The sequence below is a fragment of the Rhinichthys klamathensis genome, unplaced genomic scaffold (genome assembly GCF_029890125.1).
Source record: "Rhinichthys klamathensis goyatoka isolate OS25496 unplaced genomic scaffold, OSU_Roscu_1.1 h1tg000244l_1, whole genome shotgun sequence".
In the NCBI taxonomy this organism is placed as follows: domain Eukaryota; kingdom Metazoa; phylum Chordata; class Actinopteri; order Cypriniformes; family Leuciscidae; genus Rhinichthys; species Rhinichthys klamathensis.
This window is the reverse complement of record NW_026606766.1, coordinates 1,749,674-1,775,343: the sequence shown is the minus strand read 5'-3', so window position 1 is coordinate 1,775,343 and position 25,670 is coordinate 1,749,674. Positions and strand designations below refer to the sequence as shown.

Below are 25,670 nucleotides of genomic sequence, written 5' to 3'. Positions count from 1 at the left end.
CACTCTATTCTGGCCCAACATGCAGGGGGAAATCAAAGACTTTGTGCAACAATGCTCTGTGTGCAATGAGTATGCACATGAACAACAGAAGGAGACCATGATGTCACACCCATTACCCACACGTCCCTGGCAGATAGTGAGCATGATTGCAGGTGAGGTGACGCGGCAAGGCTTGGGCGGGTGAGTCGCTTTAGCTTTCCATCCTCGAGGGGAGGCATCGCCTCGTAACCTTTTTCAACAGCGCCGTCGACAGTCGAGAGCGTTGAGAAAAATGAAGGCTTTAGACGAGCTGAATGTGGTGCTTTCCACGACTTCGTTAGCTTGTCGTGCACCTCAGGGAAGAAAGGTGCAGGCCTCTGCTGATGGGCCTGTCGGCGCCCCTGCAGGAACCACTCGAGCCCGAAGTGTTCGACGGCCTTAGTTAGCACGCGGGGAAGCTCTGCGTTGAGGCTGGATCTCACATCACTCGTGCTAGCTTGCGTTGAGGGGGCGGGGTCAGACCCCGTCCATTCCTCATGTTTGGATGCAGCGAGAGAAAGGCTGTAATCCTCGTCGTCCTGAAGAAGGCTTCTAATCCGTAGGTCAGCGAAGTGAAGACTTACTGAAGGATATTAAATCTGTTTTTTGGCGAAAATGGGGCCTTTTTATAGCTATAGGCCACGCCTAAAATACATTATTTTGTGTTCAACAGAAGAAAGAAACTCATACGGCGTTGAAACAACTTGAGAGTGTTGGGGAATTTCATTTGTCTCATACATGTCTCATACATGGGTCTGAATATAAAATGCTGTAATGCTAGAGAAAACCAGGTCTGAATGCTGTAATGCCAAGCAGAAAAAGTAGGTCACAGGGCATGTGAGGATAGGGCACATGAGAACATGGACAAGAGAGTGGAAAAATACCCAAAAGACTTGTAGCACAGATGCAGGTGTTGGGAAGCACTGGAAGAGAAACATATTGTATACAATGTAACGATGTACCACCAAGAAAAAGATACTAAAACAAGATGTCCATTGAGTAAACGACTGCTAAAAGCAAGAGGTCCATTGTGTGAAAAGAAAAACTAATACAGATGCCCATTATGTGAAAAGATACTAATACAGATGCCCATTATGTGAAAAGATACTAATACAGATGCCCATGGTGTAAAAAGATACTAATACAAACGCTAATTGAATACTAAAGATAAGAAAAAGGTATAAGACTAGAGCACTGGCCCATGAAAGATCAGATGAGTGGCCGTCATCTCACTTTGTTGAACTGCTCAATAAAGTTATTCTTCTGAGACCTGAAACTTCGACTCTGAAAGATTTCTTCTGAGACCTGAACCAGACTTTGAAGAATTGAACCAAAGATCGAGAATTTGCCACAACATAATTGGCGGTGCCAGCCAGGAGCGGGAAGGGGTCAAGCAGCCGTGGTGGGGGCCCAGCAGAGATCTCACAAAACAAAGAGCCGGCATAAAAATAGGTAAGCAGCTTTTGCTTATTATTTTGTTTTGTGTGATCACTGCTGGTAAGCTGTCACCCTGGTAAGTAATTGTTTTTAAATACTAGACTCCACCGTAAAAAGAACCTAAACAGACAAAAATTAATTGAGAAGAGGGCAGAGGAGAGTCGAGCTTTCAGGTCCTGGAGAAGCGCATGTGTGTGAATGAGTGCATGAATGAATGTGATTAACACCTACAAGAGGGGCTGTAGGGGGTAAACAACACAAGAAGGGCTGTGTTTTACCTGAGTGAATGTTAAAAAACCTGTAAGAAGGGCTACAGGGGGTAAACAACACAAGAAGGGCTGTGTTTTACCTGAGTGAATGTTAAAAACCCTATAAGAAGGGGTATAGGGGGCAGATCACAAGAAGGGCTGTGAATTTGCTTGTATGAATGACAAAGATATAAAGAAACGCTATAATTGTTGTTAGTGTTGTTAAGTGTAAAAGTGTGCCGGCTGAGGGATAGCGTAAAAAGTGGAAGATCTGCAGAAAGAAAAGAGAGAACATTGAATTACAATATATCAGTTTAATAAAAATATTGATCAAAACAGGTGATTAATTTAAAGAAAAAGTTAAGAGAATAGTTAAAAATTCCCCAGATAGAGAGAAGGGGTGCCTTCTGACTGTAGAAGCAGACGGAGTGGCCTTGCAGTCAAAACTGGGCACACTACCAAAAAGCCCCTGAGCTACTGATAAGAGAGAGACTGAGTTGAGGGAGAAAGAACAACAGTAATAAAATTGTGCACAGTGAATAAGAAGCTTCAAACTATGAATTAACAAAATAATTGAAGAAATTGATGGATGGCAAAAATCTAATTGGCGAAAGGAAATCCCAGAAATATAGAAACTATAAAGCAAAGAATATCCCAAGATATTGGTTTCGTCGTTTGTTTGGTCACCTGCCAGATTGCAAGCTCTGTGACCCTGACAAAGAGACACAACCTCTACTAGACAAAAAGTAAAGTCTATTAGTATATTAGGAAAAGCAGTGAAAGTGTGTGAGTGTTGTAACGTGAGAAGTGTGTGTGTGTTGTGGGTGTGAGTGTTGCAACGTGAAAAGCGCATGTGTGTGTGTGAGCGCTGTAGCGTGTGTAACTATTCCAGCACAAGGAAATGCGTTTGGCGTAAAGAAAATACGCTTTTAATGCAAAGAAGTGCTGCACTTGTATATGTTTGTTTGTCTTAAACGCAAGAAGTGCGTGGTGCGCGAGAAGTGCGCCAAAAAAGCGCGAGAAGTGCACTTGGGGGGCTGTTAGTCTTTATTTGTTTGTTTGTTCTAGATGTTTTGTTTGTCTTAAATGTAGAAAGTGCACTGAGTGTTTGGTTATTTTTACCAAGACTGAGTGGTGAGGAGGGCAGTGTAGAGAGAGGTTAATTAAATATATACATATATGCAAGAAGTGCATTAACTAAATAAAAAGATTATTAATAGATAACTGAGATAAAATAAGGTGGTTAAAAATACAAGAATAATAATATGTTGTAGGAACATCTATAAGAAAACATAGACAAGAGGTGCCTTTTTGCTTATCTCTGGACACACTGCAGGTCCAGTCTGGGCGTATTGCCAGCAAAGCACTGTAAGCGCTGCGATCCAGACAGAGAGAAACAGTTTTTGCTCGACAAGAACTGAGTAAAGAAGCATTGTTTTTGCATTTGGTATAAGATATCAAATAGCGAGTGAATGTATGTGTATGTGTATGTGTATGTGTGTGAATGAAATCCCGGGTGTGTGAATGAATATACTAACAAACTAAGTGTATCTGAGTTGAGATAAAGAAATAAGGAGGGAGAGGAGTGACAGAGAAGGAGAGCTTTTTATTATTTTATTCTTTTTTTTTATTCTTATTCTTTGAAAAAAAAAAAAAAAAAAAAGACACATGTGGACCAGAGTGAGAGATCATTATGAGGCAGAGGAGAAGAGAATATAGAGAGAAAGAAAGGACGAAGATGATTTTAAACAGGCATTAAAACTAACCAAAGGCATTGAGAATCACTTCTGGTTAGAAAATGAATTTATAGATAACGAAGGGCAGAGACAGGAGTTGACAGACCAAAGGAAAAGTGAGCTCTTTAAAAATTGACAAAGATCACAAACTTGGATCAGCTTGAGCAAGAATGGCCCTTAGCGGATTGGCGTAATGTGATCAAAAAACAGTTAACTCTTGAAACCCTGAGACCACACCTGAACAAATTCAATCCATCTCTTACTTATTTGTATAGGGAAGGAGATATAACTGTACGAGGCCAGTGGTTTGAGGAAAACATAGCCTTTTGAATTAATATACCTGGGGGAGAACATAATTTGGCAGCGCAGTACATAGAACAAGATAGAAGAAGTGACGCGAAGCCATTGTCTAAGGTACCAATACGAACCATTTTGAAATATTTTAAGAAAACAAAACAAATACCTGAATTATTAAATATTAGCAGAAGACTAAGTGATTGTGCCTTAACTAATTAAGTGGGGTACAAATAAATAGGTGCTGAAACGATGACTTCGGTGTCACCTCAAGAAAAGTCCCCCGTAGAACAGCTTGCATCACAATATCCGATATGCAGGGATACAATTAAAAACTTGTCAAAAAAGTGGGAAAAAAGGACCAAAAAATTAAATACTAAGTGGCCAGCAGAGGGAACATTTGATTTGGCTATGTGTAGGGAAATGGGAGCATTGATAAAAAATCACAAAGCCCATGATAAGAGCAAGAAAAGAGATGAGAAACGGGGAAAGGAACAAGAGGTGTTGAATTTATTTAGAAAAAAGGGAGCACAATTGATAAAAGAACTTAGAGAGAGAGTAGGGAAAAAAGAAAGCATAATAGAGACCCCACCCCCATATGCACCATCCTATGACTTGACTGGTAAACAGCTCCCACTAGTGACTGGAACAGTGGCTATAAAAAGCAAAGTGAATTTTGAAAATGAGAGGGAAGAAGAAATAAAGGTAAAACAGGGCTGTAGAGGAGCAGAGGCTGCAGACATGAGTGACCCTCTAATTTTATCAAGATGGGATGCTGTGAGCCATGAGGGGAGTCAGGGAAGTGACTTAGACCTCAAACACCTGATTGACGCTCACGGAAGCCCTACATTGACCAACCCCGTATTTCCATGCAAGTCAAGCTTTGCAGGAACTCGGAGGAAAGACGGGGAAGAAGGTGGAGGTTGACAGACAACAACGAGCCAGACTTGACCGAGAAGAAATAGAACGAGATATACGGATAACTAAAGAACAGATCGACCAAGAAGCTGAAGCCATGCGAAGACTCCTAAGAGACTCCATGAAAAGGGACCAACAGAGACTTCGGGAACATCAAAGACGAAGATCTCATTCAGCCAGCCCTCACAGGGAATACAAGCATGTGTCTGGAACCCTCCTTTTAGAAGAAGCACCCCCAAGCGAACCACACTGGAGGAGAGGAGACAATTTGAAAGAGATACCAGCACGCAAACTGAGTCCATATAAAGATGAAGAGGAACAACTGGAAGAAGATCCCTTACAATGCCCCATCCTGATCAAAGGACATCAAGGACAGTACGTGCTATGGGCAGGACAAGATCTGGAGGGACTGATAGCCCGCCTCCCTGACCTACATGAAGGGGCTGGCAAATGGATCAAACTGCTGGAAGAAGAGACAATGGGAAAGATACTAGCCATTGGAGATGTCAAGGCCTTGCTGGCAAAGAGCGTTGGAAGTGCAAAGACTAATGAAATCCTTAAAGCCTCTGGACTTGGAGCTGCAGTCGATTCGATCAGGATGGATGCCACACCATTAGACAGGCACAGAGCTGCAATATGGCGGGCTCTTCGAGAACATTATCAAACTCAGATGGATCCGAAGATGCTAAAAGGGGAACCAATAGGAGATGAAGAAAATCCAGTCACCTATGTTCAAAGACAGTTAAGAAAGTGGAAGCAAGAGCTGGAGAGAGACCCTGAACGGGATCCAGTAATAACAGCACTGTTCAGATCCGCCATAATTGACGCCATGCCTCCCTCTGTAAAAGCCAAGCTGGAAGATGTGGTCGGGTTAGGCTCAAAGACATTAAAGGAGTTCAACGACCATGTGGCTCACGCAGTGGAACAGTACAGGAAGAATGAACTAAAGCTGAAGAATCAAGAAAGAGAGCTTCAAAGAAAATTGACTCAGCTACAACTGGATGAACTGCTTAACAAGAAGAAGAAAGTACAGGCTGCAGTAAAGGAAGTAGAAGATCAGTCTGCAGTGATGGCTGCTGTGAACATACCAAGTCAAGTGCCACATGTCATACAGCAAGCTCCAGCCAACATGGGTCAGAATGTGCCAGTCAACGCAGGAAGCCCACAACAACCAAGTGCACCCATTGTGATCTACCTTCCTGAACACCAAGAAAACAGAAACAGAACAATGCCAGGAAGAGGAAGACAATACAACAACCAGCAGAGAATCCCAGACCAACAAGTCATGTGCTGGGGATGCAACCAGCCTGGACACACCAAGAGATACTGTCCAGTCAGTCCATGGCCTCGAGATGACTCACCAGGTCAGATGAATCAACGATGGCAGCAGAGACCTGAGAATCAACAGCACCAAGTATCCGGACCCGTCAACCCATGGCGTGGTCCAGACCAAGGATACTAGGGATGCCCAGAAAATCCTACGGGGAGGGGTCAGCTGCCAATGTTATCATTCAATGCTGACCAAGAACCTATGCTGCGGGTTAAAATAGAGGACAAGATAATACCCATATTGCTTGACACAGGGGCAACATTCACATGCCTTTCACCTCCCCAGGTCTGTAAAATACGTCAAGACAGTAGGATTTTCGGGACTGACGCAGCTAATCCAAATGACAGCCCCTGTCAGCATAAAAGTCAAAGACTCTGAAATAAAAATTCCTATCCTAGTGTCTGATCAAACACCAGTCAATTTGTTGGGTAGGGATGCGATATGCAAACTAAAATGACAGATATGGTGCTCTCCTGAAGGGATATACATAGAAAATGCAGGTATAAAACAGATGACAGTTATGGGTAGAGCTGAGCAACAAGAACCACAGACAAACATATTCTGGATAGGGAATTTAGATTGGGGAGTATGGGATACACTTGAAAAATGGGGAAGATATATAAAAGAGCAACTTCAGAAACCAGTTCCTCCAGAAACTGAATTCCATTGTACAATGAGATATGATCCCCTTAGAGATCCAAAAATGGAAAAAGAGTGGTTAGAAGGAACTAAAGGACAGACTGTGTGTCTGACTTCAAATTACATAATCGTAGGACCAGAGGGAGCAGCGTTACAAATTGAACACTGTGAATTCACTAATACTTGGTTTAGAGTAGATGATTCAGTACCACATGTTACATTATTTATAAATGAGGGGAGTCAAGCACAAGATCTAGGCCCAATGATGTTAAAGGCAGAAGGAAGGCTTTGGGAAGCCACTGATAACCCTTTCATTTTTCAAACAAAAGATATGACACATCTTAAAATCATCTGCACAACCAAAATGGTAGGGATTCCAAAATTAATAGTTGAGACAGTAGAGAAAAGCGAATTGAAGTCTAGAATGGACGAGCTTATCTCATCAATGGAACAACAAGTGCCTGCACAGTTATGGTCAAAACATGACATAGATGTAGGCCTAGTAGTTAGATCAGCAAACCCCATTAGATTTGTAGTTAAACCAGGAGTTCAGTTACCAAGAAAGCAACAATACCCATTAAAACGTGAAGCAGTGGAAGGGATAAAGAAAACAATTGATGGATTGGTTGAGGCAGGAGTACTGGTTGAGACAATCAGTTATTGTAATACCCCAATTTTACCAGTTAAAAAAGCCAACAAGTCAAAGTGGAGGTTAGTGCACGACGCTATTGACGAATGTTCCACCTGCTGCCAATAATTTGACTGTGATTGATCTCTGTTCTGCATTTTTCAGCATTCCATTAGCGGAAGAAAGCAGACACCTTTTTTCCTTCACTTACCAAGGTAAACAGTATACATACATTAGAATGGCTCAAGGATTTAAACACTATTTACACTCATCATAAGACTGCTGAATTATTAGAACAAGGACGAGTTGTTTTGACACAGGCCAGATGCTTAGCATATTCTACATTGACAACTTATCCTGATATCACGATAAAGCGATGTACCACAACAAATCCAGCTACTTTTGTCCCGCTGGAGGGGGAAGGAACACCTCATGAGTGTGTTTCTGTCTCTCTAGCTTTTACTCGTCTGAGACCAGATTTGGAATCAACACCAATTGTAGATGCAGACGTAGATTATTTTGTTGATGGCTCATGTTTTAGAGACCACTTAGGTAACCATGCTGGTTTTGCTGTTGTACAAAAAGATGGAGACAATTTTACTCCTGTATTAAGTCAACATTGTGAGCAACCTTGCTCAGCACAATTGGCTGAACTTAAAGCACTTACTGAAGCTTGCATATTGGCTAAAAACAAAGCAGCCAACATTTATACTGACTCTGCATATGCCCATGGCGTATGTCATTTATTCGGTGCAGTGTGGAAGCAAAGAGGATTTAAAAAGAGTGATGGAACCCCAATTCAACATGGAGACCAAATTACTAAATTGATTACAGCTATGATGTTTCCTAAAAAATTGGCCATAATTAAATGCCAGGCCCATAAGAAAGGTAATGACTTTGTCATCAAAGGCAACAATGCGGCTGATATGCATGGAAAACAAGCCTCTGGATGCCAATTAGCTGTAATGGCACCCTAAGTCCTGATCCAGCCTCTCCCCACCGTAGAAAGTATTGCCCAAATGCAGTCCAGAGCAGCAACACCACCTGATATATATTATTGCAGCAAAGGGGGGCGACAAGAGATGCAGACAACATATGAAGATCACATGAAGGTCATGTGATAGCCCCCACCCCATTGCTTAACATTTCAATTCTGGATTCCCACAGTTTTGTTCACTGTGGAAGGGGGAAAAATGATAAGGAAGATTAAAAGACAAGGATTCTGGTCCCCATACTTACAAACAAGGGTAGATTAATTTTTAAATTAATGTGAAATTTGTGCAAAAAAAAAAATAATGTCAGAAAAGGAACAGCAACCCAAATAGGCTCTATTCCAGTTCCAGAAGGATATTTTAAGCATCTAGTAATGAATTGTGTAGACATGACCGAATTAGTAAGAGGAAGAAGATACATGTTGGTTATTATAGACAGGTTACAGCCAAGATGGATACCATATGAGTTTAAAGCTAGAGACGAGGCAGCAGCAGGACTTGAATATGGATAACGCCAAATAAGAACATATATTACAATCAGCAGAGATTCATCAACTACATAGATCACTTGATGTCTTAGGTCACCAACTAAAATACACTAGCAGAATGACATGGCAAAACAGACAAGCCCTGAATTGGTTATTTGCAGAAAAAGGAGTATGTGTAATGTTTGGATCTGATTGTTGTACCTTCATCCCCAATAACACAGCCACGGATGGATCATTTACTAGGGCCATGAAGAAGATAAAATAATTAAGACAGGAAGTTGCTACCAATGCGGGGAGAGACGGGAGCTTGGGATACTGGTTTGATTCCATATTTTGATCATGGAAAGAATGGCTTATTAAGGTGGGAATAATAATAGCAATGACTATTGGTGTTGTTTTTGTGCTGCTCTGCTGTGTTGCCTTTTCGAGACTGTCCTCCTCCGAAAAACGACCCCATTTGTCGTTTGTGCATGCAGCGTATTACGACCTATAGTGGCGTTTTAAAATGAAGCGCCCTCTAGCAGTCTTATATATGGCAGTCTCGTTTATCGGGTGTGTCGTCATCAAATGACCTTTGACTGTCGTTACCAATAAAAACAAAATGCGGCAAGAAAAAGAATGTCCCTGAACGCCGTAATCAATATCTGTTTTATTTTATTTAAAGATCTATTTAATGTATCGTTGTGACTGTCGGGAATTCATGTGTAAGTATAAGTGTAGTTTGATGTTTTTTTTCTTTACAAATCAGTTGCGAATGCCACTGAATGAATGTGATTTTACCACAGTATATTAGCTCGATCCTGCTAGCACAGTGCCCATAAATTTTACCATAGTAATTAGTTTTACTGTGGTATTTTTAGTTAAATAAGACAACGCCATGCTTTTAAGACTGTGGTTTTACTGTGGTATTTGTAAACACAGTAACACAACAGTTACAATGGTTTTACCTAAGTTAAGTAGTTTTACTGTGGAATTTGTAGTTAAAGCACAGTACCACAATACAAACCTTGGATTTAGCACAGAAACTGTAACGTTAGATTTACTGTGGTATTTGTAGTTAAAGCACTGTAACTTGCATGCTTTTACCACAATAACTGTTTTTACTGTCTACTATTTGTAGTTAGAGCACATGAGTAACCACAGCACTTACCATGGTTTTACCAGAGTAACTGTCGTTTTACTGTGGTATTTGTAGTTGAAACAGTAACAAATCACTTGCCATGGTTTTACTACAGTAACCATAGTTTTACTGTGGTGTTTATAGTTGAAACAGTAACACAACACTTGCCATGGTTTTACCACAATAATCACAACACTGGCCATGCCTTTAATACCTTTTTGTAATTTAATTGTAATTCAATATTCTTTTTCTGTCTTGCAGTTACTTCAGATCACATCCTCCATCTCCATCTCCCACAACAACCTTTAATCCAACAGTTCTTTTAAGAGGCCATATCTCGCAAAAACTCTCTCTCTCTCTCTCTCTCTCTCTCTCTCTCTCTCTCTCTCTCTCTCTCTCTCTCTCTCTCTCTCTCTCTCTCTCTCTCTCTCTCTCTCTCTCTCTCTCTCTCTCTCTCTCTCTCTCTCTCTCTCTCTCTCAGTTTTTTTTAACTGTAATTAATTTACAAAAATTTTTGCTCTCTTTCTTTCTCTTCTTCATCATGAAATATTTTAAAAAATCAAAATTTGATAAATTCTGTCAAAAAGCTGCTAATAACAGGGAACTTGAACTTAAAGCTCCCAGTGCTGATCTTGAAGAAGCTGCCAGGGAGGCTGAACAGGTCCTTCAAATTAGGTAATGTTGAACACATAGTTATAGCTGATTTGCTTTAATGAATGTATCCTTATTTTATGTTTTATTAACTTTCCTTAAAGTCCTTCCTCTCAAATAATTTGGTCACGGATCATTTTTAACACACTGTCTCAACATGTATATATTTCTCTTTGTTTCAGCTGAAAAGGAAGTGCTGTCAAGGGCTTGTTAAACCTGTCTTCGTGGAGAGGGATGAATTCGGCCATCTTGTGCGTTTATGGAGAAGGAAAAAAGCTGCAAAGGCAAATGTTTCCAATGGTATGTCTGTGTTGGTCTTAACCCTTGATTGAACATTACTGCAGTTACATTTTGCACAGCATTTGATGTTTCTTAAACTTTGTTTTACATACTACACTACCCCATCAGTAAGAACCCACAATAAAGCGTCATGTTGATGTAGTAATAGTTCATACAATTGGCCAAGTCAGCAAATTCATATGATATTATGCAAGTGTACTCGTACAAAATTCTATGACTTTTACTCCAGCTGCTGTCATTGGCCATTGCCTCAACTCTCTTGCAGATTGTAAGTAGTTGGACCGTTTATATCAGAAAGTTCATATCAAATCCATTGTATTCTTTATTAACCTTTACATATTGGCGCCGTCTCTTCTTGTACCAACAGTACATGATATCTTTGCACATGTTGATTTTTATTGGCCACATCTGTTTAAGAAGCAAGAGTCTGGAAATGCTAGTTTAACCCTCTGGAGTTCTTCGTTTTCCAGTCACACTCAAGACCTTCGCGGTCAAAAGTGACCGGACCCCTGAAATCAATTTTTAATTTTTTTCAGTAAAATCAATGAAATTTATTTTTGTTCAATAATATTTTTTCTTTTTCTTTTTTGTGTTTTGAGAGAATTTTATGAAAATAATTAATATTTATGCAATAATTATGATCAATTTTTTCCCATTGAATATAATAGAAAATTTATATATATATATATTATTTTGATTATTTTTTAATTAATGCTGTATTTCAGGTTAAAGTGGATCCTTGGCCTATAGAAAACATTTTTTTAAATCACATTGGAGCCATCTGGTGGATGTAGTGAGCATAATTATCATGCAATATCATATTTTAACCACTAGATGGATTTACAGCCTCTGTAGAAAGGCTTGTGAATTCTAGTTGTTTTTGCACATATTTGCCTATTTTTTTCAGGTTGTGGATTTTAATTTATAATAAGTGATTCTCAAAGACTATTTTTGTCAAGTTTTTTGTTTGTTTGGTTGTTTTATTTTATTTAAAAAAAATAAAATAAAAATTATATTATTTTCGCATAGACATGAAAATCACTATCCAAACTTAAATGGTTGTAATTCAAGAATGCTTTGGAATATAGACCTATGGTTGGTCTTGTTTTAAAGAAGACATTTGCCAGATTATTGTAGAAGTGAAAGAAATTATGAAAGTGAAACATAAAAAAAGTTATGAAAGTTTGAGTTAATAAAAATGAACAATGTAAAAAAATTATTATTTATATTTTATATAAAATATATATATTATAAAATATATTTTACTCTAAAACTGCAAGAAAATGAAAGCCAAAAATCTTAAGAAGTTGTGTTCCAAATTTTAGGTTGATATCTCAAAAAATAAGCTTTCAGTCAAGATTTTATTTTGGCGCATACCAAACTTTTTCACTAGATGCATGGAACGCCAAGCTTCCTTACTGACCATATAAGGGCGCCTCCATTTTCATATATGTTTTGAGTGATCTGAACCATGTATTTCCATAATTTTCATACAATTTATGAAGTAGACATCCTATTCAGAAGTAGTATGGGTAGTTTGACAGTATTTGATTTGAATTCAACCTCTAATAAACACATCAAAAGAGCACATATGTGCTGCAATAGGCCTGGAGGTTACTAGGGAAGAATTCCATCGTTTGATCTTACACTGTGTGTGTGTGTGTGTGCGTGTGTTCAAGAGAGAGAGACATAGTGTGTGACCTTGGCATTTTGGACCCAATGTCTCCCCTTTATTTGATTCATTGATTTGATTTCACATATTCTCACATTTCTCTGTTACAGTTTCACCAGTCTCATATTTCCCTATGTGTGTGTGTGTCTGTGTGTGTGTGTGTGTGTGAGCATGTCTATTTTGCAACCTTGATGGCTTACAGTCTCATGCTTTCATATCTGTGTGCTTTTTATTCCTTACATTGATGAATAATTGCTTTTATTTCACACATTTCCCAAAATTAGCTTTTGCAATGACACACGTTCATTTGTGTGTGCGTGTGTTTTTGTGTGTATAAGTGTGTGTGTGTGTGTGTGAGTGTATTTGTCTGTTTTGCACTCTTGATGTTTTAGAGATTCACCCCTTCACTGTGTTATGCTTTTTTTCTGCATCGTGGCTGATTTGTAGATTGTACGCACAAAAAACCTCTGTATTTTCATATTTTTGCCATTTTCCCATTCATTTCCTATGGCCGGTCATTTTTGACCGAAGGCCATGAGTGTGACTATTTTTTTTACGACCACTTAGACTTTTCAAATCATGTCCCCAATTTTTTTGTGTGTTCATATACTAAGTACCATAAAAGTCACCAAGTTTCGTACCATTCCGATGAAGCTACAATTTTTAACATTTTTTTATTTAAAAAATTCCGGTCGGAAACGACCGAAGAACACCAGAGGGTTAACGAGTTACGTGACACATCAGATCTTCAAATAACTTGTCCTAATCAGATCACTTAAACAATTAGTTCACCCATAAATGAAAAGTCTGTCAGTAATTGCTCACCCTAAACCTCATGTTGTTCCAACCCCGTAAGACTTTCGTTCATCTTCAGAACACAAATTAAGATATTTTTGATTAAATCTGAGAGCTGTCTCACTCCTCCATAGAAGCTAAGGGATCGAAACTTGCCGGCCTAGAAAGTTAGAAAAGACAATGTTTAAAATAGTCCAAGTGACTACAGTGGCTCAACCTTGAGTTTATCCAGCGACGAGAATACTTTTTGTGCGCAAAAATAACGACTTATTTAACTCTTCATTTTCTTCTGTGTGGGCCTCTGAGTGAGTTTACGTACTGTAAAGGGGGTCGCACACCGGACGAGAAGCGCAGCGCCACGTCGCGCCACGTCTAGGACAACTCCAGGTATCGCACACCGGACGCGCACATTCTAATCGCGCGAGCACAATTTTGAATCAACTCCTGGTAGAAGAGCTGCACGATGTGTGTTTTATCTTGATTTATTATTTATTTTTTTATGTTCATTGAATAATAGCTGATGTTTGAACGTTAATCAAGTAAAAGTGTCTATCACGTTGAGTCTGTTATTTTGTTGTAACGTTATCCGTTGTCTAGGCAACTATGTCACATAATACAATAGTATTTATTTAGCTAGCGTTTAGCTAACCCGAGTGAAAACAGCACGGGGTGAAGCCATGTACATTAACGACGATTTGAGACAAATAAATGTAAATTTAATATAAAACTATGCAAATGGCGCTCTGTGGCGCGGCAGGGTTTTGAACAAGGTCCTGAGCCGTAGCTGGGCGCCGCGGACAGACGCCGAATGCCGCCGCCGGTGTGTGTACACTCATAGAGAATAATGTGTTCGAATTTTAAAGACCTGGCGCTGCGCGACGCGGCGCTGCGCTTCTCGTCTGGTGTGCGACCCCCTTAACAGCGCAGCGCTTCTGTGTTGTACGTCAGAACGTAGGCTCGCTATTGGCCGACGCAGGTCATATGTGTGATGCGTATGACGTACAACACAGAAGCGCTGCGCTGTTACACTACGTGGCTCACTCAGAGGCCCACACAGAAGAAAATGAAGAGTTGAATAAAGTCATTATTTTTGCTTGTTTTTGCGCACAAAAAGTATTCTCGTGGCTTGATAAACTTATGGTTGATTGACGAAAGTCTTACGGGGTTGGAACTTGGAACAACATGAGAGTGAGTAATTACTGACAGAATTGTCATTTTTGGGTGAATTAACCCTTTAAGTTCGTTCATAACACCAAGAACAATAACTATAATGATAACTATTCTAACATCCACAACAAACGGACGATAAAGTTCTGTTTATTATCAAAAGTGCGTGCTGTGGCAATGTTGTCTGCCATTTTAAGTGCTTAAGCTTTTTAAAGTCGAGTAGATTCTGATTGGCTGTCAAAGATTTTATAGTTCATCAGCTGGAAAAAAACAACATTTCTGAAAGTGATTCCAACGAAATTGTTCCTCTGTGTCGTTATATGTTAAATAGCTGCAGTGTGGGCTCATCCTTTGTGTGAAGAGGCCTTTAAACTGCTTACAACAATACTGGCAGCAAGTAATCATGTTTAAAGGAATTAATTTATTAATATAGCTTGCTATTGAAGATACAGCTTTTTCTAGTACCACCTTTCTCTCATTATTAAAACTTACACCCAAAATTCTGCCCGTCTCAGTTCCTGTCTTAATGTATATGTTTAAACAACAATAGTATTTAAACATGGGTTCAATAGACATTTCTTGTTTTAAAGCTGAAAAAGAGCAAGCCAGGCAAACCAGTCCTGTTGGGGATGAGAAATGAACATGGCCTTCTCATGTATTCATAGATACTCATACATACATGTTTATAGCTGGAAATTACTTTATGTGGTGAGTACTGACAGTTTTTCTGGAGTTATTATTAATTTTTTTTTTTTTTTTGTCTGATTGTTTGAAGGACGATGAAGCCAGTTGCTGAAGAAATAGGCATGTTGCTCTAGTTTTAAATACATTATTAATTTGTTATGACTGCTTGTATTATGTTCTCATTTTCTACTTGTACAGAAAGACTACATCAAGAGGAGCCGATAGCTGGCACTGAACACACTCAATGCTCAGGTCCGTCTTCACGCAGTTGGTCAGTTCACATGGTCCAGACTAAGGAGAAATGGGTCTGAGGCCAGAGATGGAGTTTTTGTTGACAGGAGACGATTCTGTGGCCACCAAGTGCAGCACTGCATCAGTTATCCACTGTGAAGAATACATTCCAGCTCTACATTGACAGGTCAGAGTTACGGCCCATGGAATCAATGGTAAGTCTAGTGCAGGGGTAGGCAAGTTCGGTCCTAGAGAGCCGCTGTCCTGCAGAGTTTGGCTCCAACACTGAGAAAAACCTCACCTGCCTATAGCCTTAGTAATCCTGAAGACATTGATTAGCTTGTTCAGGTGTGTTTGATTAGGGTTGGAACTAAATTCTGCAGGACAGTGGCTCTCTAGGACCGAACTTGCCTACCCCTGGTCTAGTGCAACAATTTTAAATAATACTATTAGATATGGTTTGCTGATTTACCACCTCCTAAATACATATTTTCTTTGGTTAGAACTTCACCCATCCACCCTGATGCTGTGCTGAAGAAGGCTCATCAGTGTCTTTTCTTACTCAGACAGCTGAGGAAGTTCAGTGTGAGCACCAAAACCCTCAAATCAACCCTCAATTTTACACTGTGGAGAGGATCCTGACTGGCTGCATCACTGCAAAGCTCTATGAACTGCACAGAACACTGTTGAAGGTGAGCTTCCCTCCCTCCAGGACAAGGGAGTGTGTGAGGAAACTTCCCTTCCTACAGGTGTGTGTGAGGAAAGCACGGAGAATCTAGACACCCGAGCCATGGACTGCTCTCACCGTTACCATCAGGCAGAGGCTATCGTAGAACCCGCACCAGCAGACTGGACTCATACCAGTAAAACACACAGCAACTCCCACCCCCCAACCTCATATGCTCTACATTTTTTCAATTAAACTGACTGGACTCTTACTCAGTATTATTCTGGACTCTGACATTCTATTTTCACTCATTCATACCGTACTGCACTGTATATGTATACTGTGAATATTTTGTTTGTTATTTTTTTCATTTTTCAATCTGTGTATAGTATAATATTGTACCATATATTGTTCTCTACTTGTATTGAGTCCCTAACATATACTGTGTATATTAATACTGTATGTGTTGTGTAAATATTCTATACTTGTCATCCATACTGTCATTCTGCAGAGTTTGCAAAAAAGAATTTCATCACCTGTGCACACTTGGGTTCATGGTTTTGTGACAATAAAATTATTTGATTTGATCACATCTTTTGTCCATCATTTGTACTGTACTGTGCTCACTGCTCGATAACAATTGCAAATTGCTTATATACATGGAAGAAGATTTTGATAGGGAGATAAATATCATGATTATAACAACCCTTTTTTATTTCTCTCAAATATCATAAGTCTTTATATGCTACTTTAGCTGTATTTATGCTGTATTATCCAGTAAAGTTTTGTACATGGTGTTGGATAACAACATATGGTGAATATTATTTATTAATGATTGTGTTTGGTAAATACACAATTAGATTTTGTAATAAGACATAATAACCATGATTGTTTTAATTGAGACATGAAGATTTGTCATATTAATGACATTTGGGACAATCATTTGCTAGAATGTTACCATTGTATATGTTTTAGGACTAAGATGCTGTGTCAAATACAGTAAATATGCCAAATTTCAGTTAGATGAAGTGAAAGGCTGAAAGATGCATCACAAGAGACTGCATGGGCTATATTGTAATGGGTAATGGGCACTTCAGGCTAACAGGATGATGTACCAGGGAAAGATCAACATGGATCCTGTACTATAAGCAGGATGAGCATTCAAATTTCTGATGTCCAGAACTTTTACATTATGATGCTTTGCAGTGCATTCATTTTTTGTTAAGACTTTTGAGCCATAAATTACACACTGTGTGTACTTGGACAGTATGCCATTCAGTAAAACAATGTTGTACAATGAAGTGTCACAAGTGTATTGGTTGTTTAAATTGATGTCTTTGTTCATTGTCAACACTATTCTTATACTATGTTTACATAATGATGTTGACCACTTTTAAAAAAATCATATATATATATATGAAACGGTGGTATAAAGGAGTTTTAAAAAGTGCTTATAGTAAAATACCAAATTTTAGCCTGCCTCTCAAATATGTATTAGAGGTTTGCACAATGACCATGATTAGATATCCCTATGTTCAGTAAAGATAGTATTTTCTTTATTAAACGTTTTAAACTACATTACCCATGAGCCTCTATCATTATAAGCTATTTGGCAATAGTCTTTGTTTGTAGTTCAGTTAACTTATACTTAGGGTTAGGGTTAGGATCTCGGTAAAGGGGTAATTTCTCACAACAAATCAACACCACATTGTTAACTTTATGTATTACTGACGTAATTATAACAGCAAAACGTACTTTGCAACATTAAACGTTTAGTAATATGGGTTTAAAGATTGTCCAACAACAGCCAGTCCTGTAGGTGCCAAGGAAATGTCAAAGCCAATGACAACCCAGTTGAGCAGATGCGTCACACTTACTTGTCCATATATGGTCATTTATGACAGGATCTTCCAGGTTCTTGTGGTGAATGGACAAATTAAACATTTATTTGTCCCCATTAAATATAAAACTAAAATGACAGATTGCATTGCATAACCCGATGCAACAATAGATTACACGCAATAGAAAAATGTTGCAGTTGGATACTGTATGACAAATAAGTATTAAAATAATTCAAAAAGTTTCATTTGCTTACAAAAAACTAATCCTCTGATAATTATTCAAGCATTCAGTATTTCTTAAACAAAGATAAGTTCAGCTACTATTCAAATGTAGGAAATATAAATATAGGAATAAAAAAAAGCTAAAAAAAAGCATAATGAATGGACACATTTTGTAGTAATTTCCCAATGTTTATTTATATGTCAAACTGTTTAAATACAAAGATAAGCGCCAAGCACAGCATCCTCTGTCACACAGGTACTTCTCCAGTTTGCGCCACTATGTAGAAAAGAAAACAAAAAATAGGTTGGTTATATAAAAAAAAATCTGCATTGAGGTAATCAATTATAGTGAAAAATAGAAAACTCTTAAAAAAACACTGATTGATAAAGTAACTGATATGTAACCGAAACCCCAACAATGAATAGTATACAACAAGTAATTTTGATTGGCATTTCAGATGGATGGAGAAAACTGAACTGGAATGATATATGTAAGGGATTATATATCCTTTTGAATGCTAACTTCCTTTATAAAAATCAATAATCAAATATATCCGCCACCGGAAGCTTTTGTTGCTGAAAACTCTCACCAGGGACCAAAACTTCATCCATGAACTGCTGCATATCCATAACCCTTTTCATCTGTTTTTTCACTCTTTGTTTTTCCTTTTTGCTCTGCAAAAATAAAACCAACAACATATTATTATATGATGTTTTTTCCCCAACTGCTAACATCCTTTTGTCCAATCTGTAGTCACATTTTCAAAACTCTAAACTCTGTCTGGCCGCCTTGGTCAGTGTGCTCCCTTACCTCTGCTCCATTGGTGATCATTAAAGACTTCTATCAAAAACATTTGAAGAAAAAAATCTTTATTCTTCCAAACTTTTGATAAGTAGTATAGTGTACACATGTAAACTCCTACATACATTTGTATATTTGTGTAATCTGTATTTTTGTAATCCGTGATTTATTTATATTTGAATTGCACTGCATATTTTAGGTTAATGCAATAATTATGATTTTGTAAACCAAGACATTTACTCTATTACATTTTTAAAAAATATTCTCTTTTTCTTCTTTTTGGTATTTTACCTTTGCTTGACTTAACTTGTTGACTAATTCTAGTTTTTACTAAACCCATGAATACGGCACTATGACAAATTGTGATGTTCCTCATTTGTAAGTCATTTTGGATAACAGCATCTGCCAAATGAATAAATAGAAACATAATCAAATCAGTACCTGCTCTTTAATTTGATGGACATTAACCTCGTAGTCACGTCTCGCCTCATTGTCTATATCAGCGTAGTGCTTTTCCATGTGAAACATTTCATTCTCCAAATCCACACTCTCCTGCTGGTGCTGTGAAAGAATCTGCTCCCTGGAATTGAAAAGAAATAACATACAGATGATGCTACATCGGCTCAATCCTTCGCAGTGCATTTTCATGTCCCCATATAGATCTTTTTGTTTAGAATATTATACCATTTTTTGTGTGAAATCCTGTTCATGACATCACTTTTGGTGGGAAAACATTGTTATTAATGCTCTTGTGAATTAAGCAGTGTTGGTATTAGTTGGAGTTTCTTGTATTAAATTTCATAAATCCTCATGATAATATCAATATTTCAATAGATAATCAGAAAAATATACAAATTCAACAACAACATTGAAATGAACTTCAAGCTGACACCCTCGAGTTTACTTCTTTTTTAGAGCTGGGTTCAATCCTGTTGTTAACCTTGTGGTTAAAGTTTATTATGATAGTCCACTTTAGACATTCTACTATCTCTAATTAATTTGCACTACATTTCAAATAACTCTCTCTCATAGACTATTAGGGTTAGTACAATATGTTAACATGTACTTGCAAAGTTACTCTAACTGCGTCTAACTATGGTTGCAGTCAACTTGCTCTCGAATGTTGAACATTCACAGACTGGTTTTGACCGTTCCAGTATGGCGGACGGCTTACGTATAGTGGCCCACTGAAATGGCCGCTAATGGGGCATTTATGTATATCTGTGAAGCAGACAGTCTACTCTAATGACTGCTAGTTGACATAGTTGCAAAGATACTTACATTTATAGTATATAGAATGTTTAAAGCGGACTATTAAAATAAAAGTGTTACCTAACCTTCTTGTCATTGCATAAATAATAAAGATATAATTAAAAATTGCCCAAGCTTGACCTGAATTTATTTCTGAAAGTTTGGTATACCATTTTATATGAATTTGTTTCTTTACAACCAAAGCATTGTCATTTTCTGAAGTTAAAAGGTATATCCTAAAAGGAATGACCCGATTTAAATAGTCAGGAACTGGCAAACTGGCCAAATTCACTCCCTTGAAAACAAAACCCTTCCTTTCGTGTGATTGTTTGTGTGTTTACCTCTCAGTATTATACTCTGAGCTAAGTTCTCCGACACTGGTGTTGAAGTTGGACGCTAGTTCTGCCAGCCGACTCTTATGAAGCTTTAACAGACAGTCCACGTTCTGCAGATGAGAACTGCGTGCCAGCTCTGACTGCTGCGCCCTCTCAGACAGATCATCCACCAAACTCTGTAAAACACACACACACACACACACACACACACACGTTTGTTACTCCCAGACTCTGTAATGAAAGCTATAGAATTTAAAACTGAGAGTCAAGTCTATAGATTATATACAGTCACCTTAATGATTTTGTCTTTGCAGTCGAGGACTTTCTCAAAGCTCTGGCTGAGGACTGAGATGTCATCGCGTAGCTCTGCTGTCTCGGCCTGTGTTGAAATAGCACGCCACTGCTGCCGCAGCTTGGCCACATTACGAGAGGTTTTCTTCTCTTCTTTCTGCAGTTTATCCTAAAAAACAAATCATTTCCAGTGCAGAACTCCATTGCTTGAGTTTTGTTTTTACAATAGCCAGGACCCATTTCTCAATAGCTCACTTTTTCAAAACTCTTCACACAGTGTGCAGTGAGCACAACAGCAGTCTATGTGGGCTACACTTTGGATCATTTATCATTGCTTTGACACAATGCATTCGATGATTACATCTTTTAATTTGCATGTTTATATACTCTTTTCAAAACTGTTGAAAACATAATACACAAATGAATAAGACAGTATTTTGCTATATTTCTACATTACAGTTTTTTTTCGATTGCTTACACACTAAAATTAGAACTTTCCCACAATTAGCAAAACCTTACACTCAAGGAGCAAAAAACCGGCCTAGATTTGCACAACTGTAAGCACATTGTCAGCTTCACACTTTTTGCTAAACATTACACACAGTGATTTGCAAAACACTAAACACACTTCTGTCAGGTCCATTAAGTCAAGAACACACAGACAAAATAATTAAGAATTATTTGAATAGATTGCAAACAGGTTGATGTTCCTGAATTGAAATTTGGCGGTATGGCTCTGTTCAGGGAGTCCTCTGACCTTTCATGAGCACCATGAAATAGCAGAGAGTCAGAGGACAGCAGCAGCAGCATTAGGGAACGCTCACACAGTTTTAGACTGTGAGAGCTAAAATATCCCCCCAAACAAAACCACACCTGGCAATCCTCTGTGATACAGAGGATGATTATTTGACCACACGAGCTATTCCCCCCAAAACAAAATTGAGTGTCTCGAACGGTGTCGACTGAGCCGCCCTAATTTAGCGATTTATAAGTAAGTGTTGTGGGATGTGTCTCCAATGTGTTTAGTTCAGGACAGCTCAGTGTGTGTGTGAACGAGAGTGAGTGCGCGTGTCCGAGGCGCGCGCGCCGCCCCTGTTGATTCCCCGTGAGGAGCGGATGAGAGTGTTGTGATAGTGATACAGCGACCGGTGCAGGTAGTTAGCGATTACAGTGTATTTTAGTGCAGCCAGCAAAATAAAGCACCTAAACTCTTCGGCAAGACGGCCTCTTTGTCATTTATATGCTACCATCACACTAAACAGCGTGAGGTTTAGGGAGTTAACCCCGGGAGGAAAACTACCGGCCCTGGAGAAGACGAATCTCCCCTGTGTCTCCCAACCACGGTTAGGAGACGGAAGCAGGAAAGGTTAACACTGGCGACCACGAAGGGACGGTCACGTTGTTAAAAGACTGGTGAGCATTGAAAATAGAAGGACAATAAAAAGTAAAGCCGAGTGACTGTAATACAACCTAAATAGCGGCGTGAATAAGCTAATACAAAATGGCGGCCGCTCGCTATCCCTCCGATGTTTACGGACGAGAAACCAACTACTCAAACCCGTTCATGTCGCTAACCAATGTGGAGGACAACAATCAAGTTACTGTGAAAGCTTACGAGCGCAAGGCTGAGAGAAAACGCGAACATTATAACCCATTCCTGTGTGATGAAAGTTGCACTGCCGCACTTTCTAATGGAGAAGATCTGTTCGCGCCGTTCGACAGCCCCGCCCATTTTTCACCCACAAATCCTTTTAGTAGAGGCAACAGTCAAAGCCACGGCTCCGTGAGAAGGCCAGACATGCACCTTTTCACATATCCCACTCCAGACATGCCATTTAAGGGGCACTATGAAGTCACAAATCCCTTTGCCAATGTTCACATGGGAAGTTTTGTACATAGCACACCAGCTATATCCAAACCCGAAGCCAGTACGTTTCCCATGCCATATTCTTCTATTAATCCAGACATGACTGTAAAACATGGACATTTTCCATTGCGCCAGGCCGGTCCCTCATCTCCAACACGTAAGAGCCGCTCTGCGCCCCGTCAGCCTCCTCTGTCGGACAGTGATGAGGACTATAACCCCAAAGAGAGAGTCCCCACTCTACGTCCCGGCCAGTACGACGGCAGCACACCGTGGAGAGAGTTTCTGCACAGGTTTGAGAGTTGCGCGGAGGCAAATCACTGGTCAGTCAAAACAATGGCTATTCAGCTGAAATTCTGCCTCACCGGAGCTGCAGGCGCCATCGTCCACAGAAACCCCCGTTCATCCAAATGGGACTACCGCCGCCTGCTGGAGGAACTCGAAACTGCTTATGGCCCTTCTTCAGATCATGCAGCGGCTGTAGCCATAGAGCTGAGGCAAAGAGTGCGTAAACCAGGTGAGGCGCTTCATGTGTTCAGGGATGACATTTATGGAAAAGTATCCATAGCTTATGGTGACTGGTCAGAGGCTGAGCAAGACGCTATAGCGGTTGAAGTTTTCACAAACGGCCTGGGTGATGCAGAGCTAGTTCAGAGACTGTTAGAAAACCGTCCAGCTACCCTAGCTAAAGCTTATGAGATAGCCCACCGTCATGACACTACCAAGAGAGCTGCTTCCTATGTCACCAACATCATGCAGCCAGGGGCCCGCAGCCTCATTGAACGCAGGCCCCGGGCCGCTGTTGTCAGAGAAAGAGACAAAACTGAGACTGTGACTACCACTACCTCTGCAGTTAGCCCATCACCCACTCACTTTGACGCGCGCACATCTGCAAAAACACCGAAGCCGCACAAGAACTTTAAAAGGGGTGACATTCGCTGCTATAACTGTAATGGTTGGGGTCACAAGCAGAGTCAGTGCTCATCCCCGCTACGGAATACAGAGACTTTCCGTTCAAAGGCCGCCAAAGGAAGCCCGCTGACCACTGTGTTCCACCTTAAAAGCCAGAGTCGTGAAATGAACATTCACATGCGCATATCTGAGCTGGAGGTATGTGCAGTCCTGGACAGTGGAGCGCGGAGGAGCGTGCTGCCCCTTCACCAATACAACGCCATTCACCAAGATGTAAGACCACCGCTTCAGTCATCCATCGTTGAGACTTTGCTCGGGGTGGGACCAGGGGACGTGCCAGTGCTTGGTGAGGCCAAGGTACCGGTCAGTATCAACAACCGTCAAGTTGAGGTGGACTTCCTTGTAGCGGACATAGAGGGCAATGAGGTGCTGCTTGGCCATCCTTTCCTCACCCAAGCTGAGGCCCGCCTTGATTTCGGTAAGCACCGCATAATTCTGTTTGGAGAAGAAGTGCCCTACTTTCACCCAGAGACTGTTCCAAAGTCACACGCTGTAAGAGTTGCCAGAACTGTTGTGGTTGAAGCGGGACAAGAGTACCTAGTCAAGGGCAATGTGCACTTTTGCAGAGAAGCCCAGGGAGACATGATGCTTAGCCCCACAAAAGGCTTTGTTGAAAAGCACAAAGTACTCATTGCCAGAGCCCTAGTCAATGCACAGCCCACCAACATCGTTCCATTACGCCTCTTTAACCCTGGCAACAAGGCTGTGACTATTAAAGAAGGTGCCATTGCAGGTCTCCTCCAGCCAGCTGAAGCTCTGTCCTCGTCCAGTGTTCCCACAGCGGCAGACTTTCCAGCCAGCCTCCCTGCAGTTCCAGAGCACCTCCAGGAGCTCTATGCCCAGAGTTCCACTGACTTTAATGACAATGAAAAACTTGAATTATCTAACCTGTTGTGTGTCTATGAAAGTGTCTTTTCCAGGGGACCTGGTGATCTGGGCCGGACCAGTCTTGTGCAGCATGACATCATAACCCGGCCGGGACCTCCAGTGAAGCAGCCTCCTCGTCGTATGGCTGGGGAAAAGCAGCGAAGCGCAGAACAGCAGATCAGTGAGGGCCTCCAGAGCGGCATCGCCACACGCAGCCACAGCAGTTGGGCCTCGCCGATCGTTATGGTGCGTAAAAAGGATGGGACTTATCGCCTTTGTATAGACTACAGGGCACTCAACAGCCACACCATCACTGACGCGTACCCGCTACCCCGCATCCAAGACACGCTGGACACTCTCGCCACAGCCAAATGGTTCAGCACTTTGGATCTTGCTGCAGGTTACTGGCAAGTTGAGCTAACACCAAGAGCCCGCCGCGCAGCCGCCTTTTGCACCCGTAATGGACTATTTGAATGGAACGTTATGCCATTCGGGTTATGTAACGCGCCGGCGACGTTCCAACGCCTTATGGACCGCGTCCTTGCCGGCATGCAGTGGGAGACCTGTCTCGTCTACCTGGACGACATCATCGTGCTGGCCAAGAATGTGCCCGAGATGCTGCAGCGACTGAGCCAAGTGTTCCAGAGACTTAAACAGGCAAATCTCAAACTGAAACCAGCCAAATGCTGCCTGTTCCGCCGCCAAGTTGCCTATCTAGGTCATATTGTGTCTGAGCACGGTGTGGCCACTGACCCCAATAAAGTCAGCAAAGTCAAAGCCTGGCCCACTCCCACATCAGTTCAAGAGGTCAGACGTTTCATTGGCCTCGCCTCCTACTATCGCAGGTTTGTGAAAGACTTTGCCTCCATTGCCGAACCGTTACATAACCTGACTAAGAAGAATGCACACTTCCAGTGGCACGCTGAACACCAAGCCGCCTTTGACACGCTCAAGCACCGCCTTACCACAGCCCCTGTCTTAGGCTATCCACTGGACCATGGTGAAATGATCCTGGACACCGATGCCAGCGACACCGGTATCGGCGCGGTCCTGTCGCAAATGCAGGGTGGCACAGAACGCGTGTTGGCATACGGCAGCCGCAAACTAGCCAAAGCTGAACAGAACTATTGCACTACGAGACGGGAGTTGCTAGCCATTGTCGATTTCACATCGCATTTTCGGCAGTACCTACTTGGGAGGCCTTTCAAGG

General features: G+C 40.6%; 1 protein-coding gene across 1 annotated transcript in view; it reads left to right on the top strand.

Moving 5' to 3' along the window:
• LOC130100552 (dynein regulatory complex subunit 2-like) overlaps window positions 1–25,670 on the top strand; it is a 220,868-nt gene that overhangs the window by 169,011 nt on the left and 26,187 nt on the right. The window contains exon 8 of the mRNA XM_056266034.1: window positions 25,224–25,267. Coding sequence (XP_056122009.1) covers window positions 25,224–25,267 — 44 coding nt within the window. The remainder of the gene's footprint in view (window positions 1–25,223; window positions 25,268–25,670) is intronic.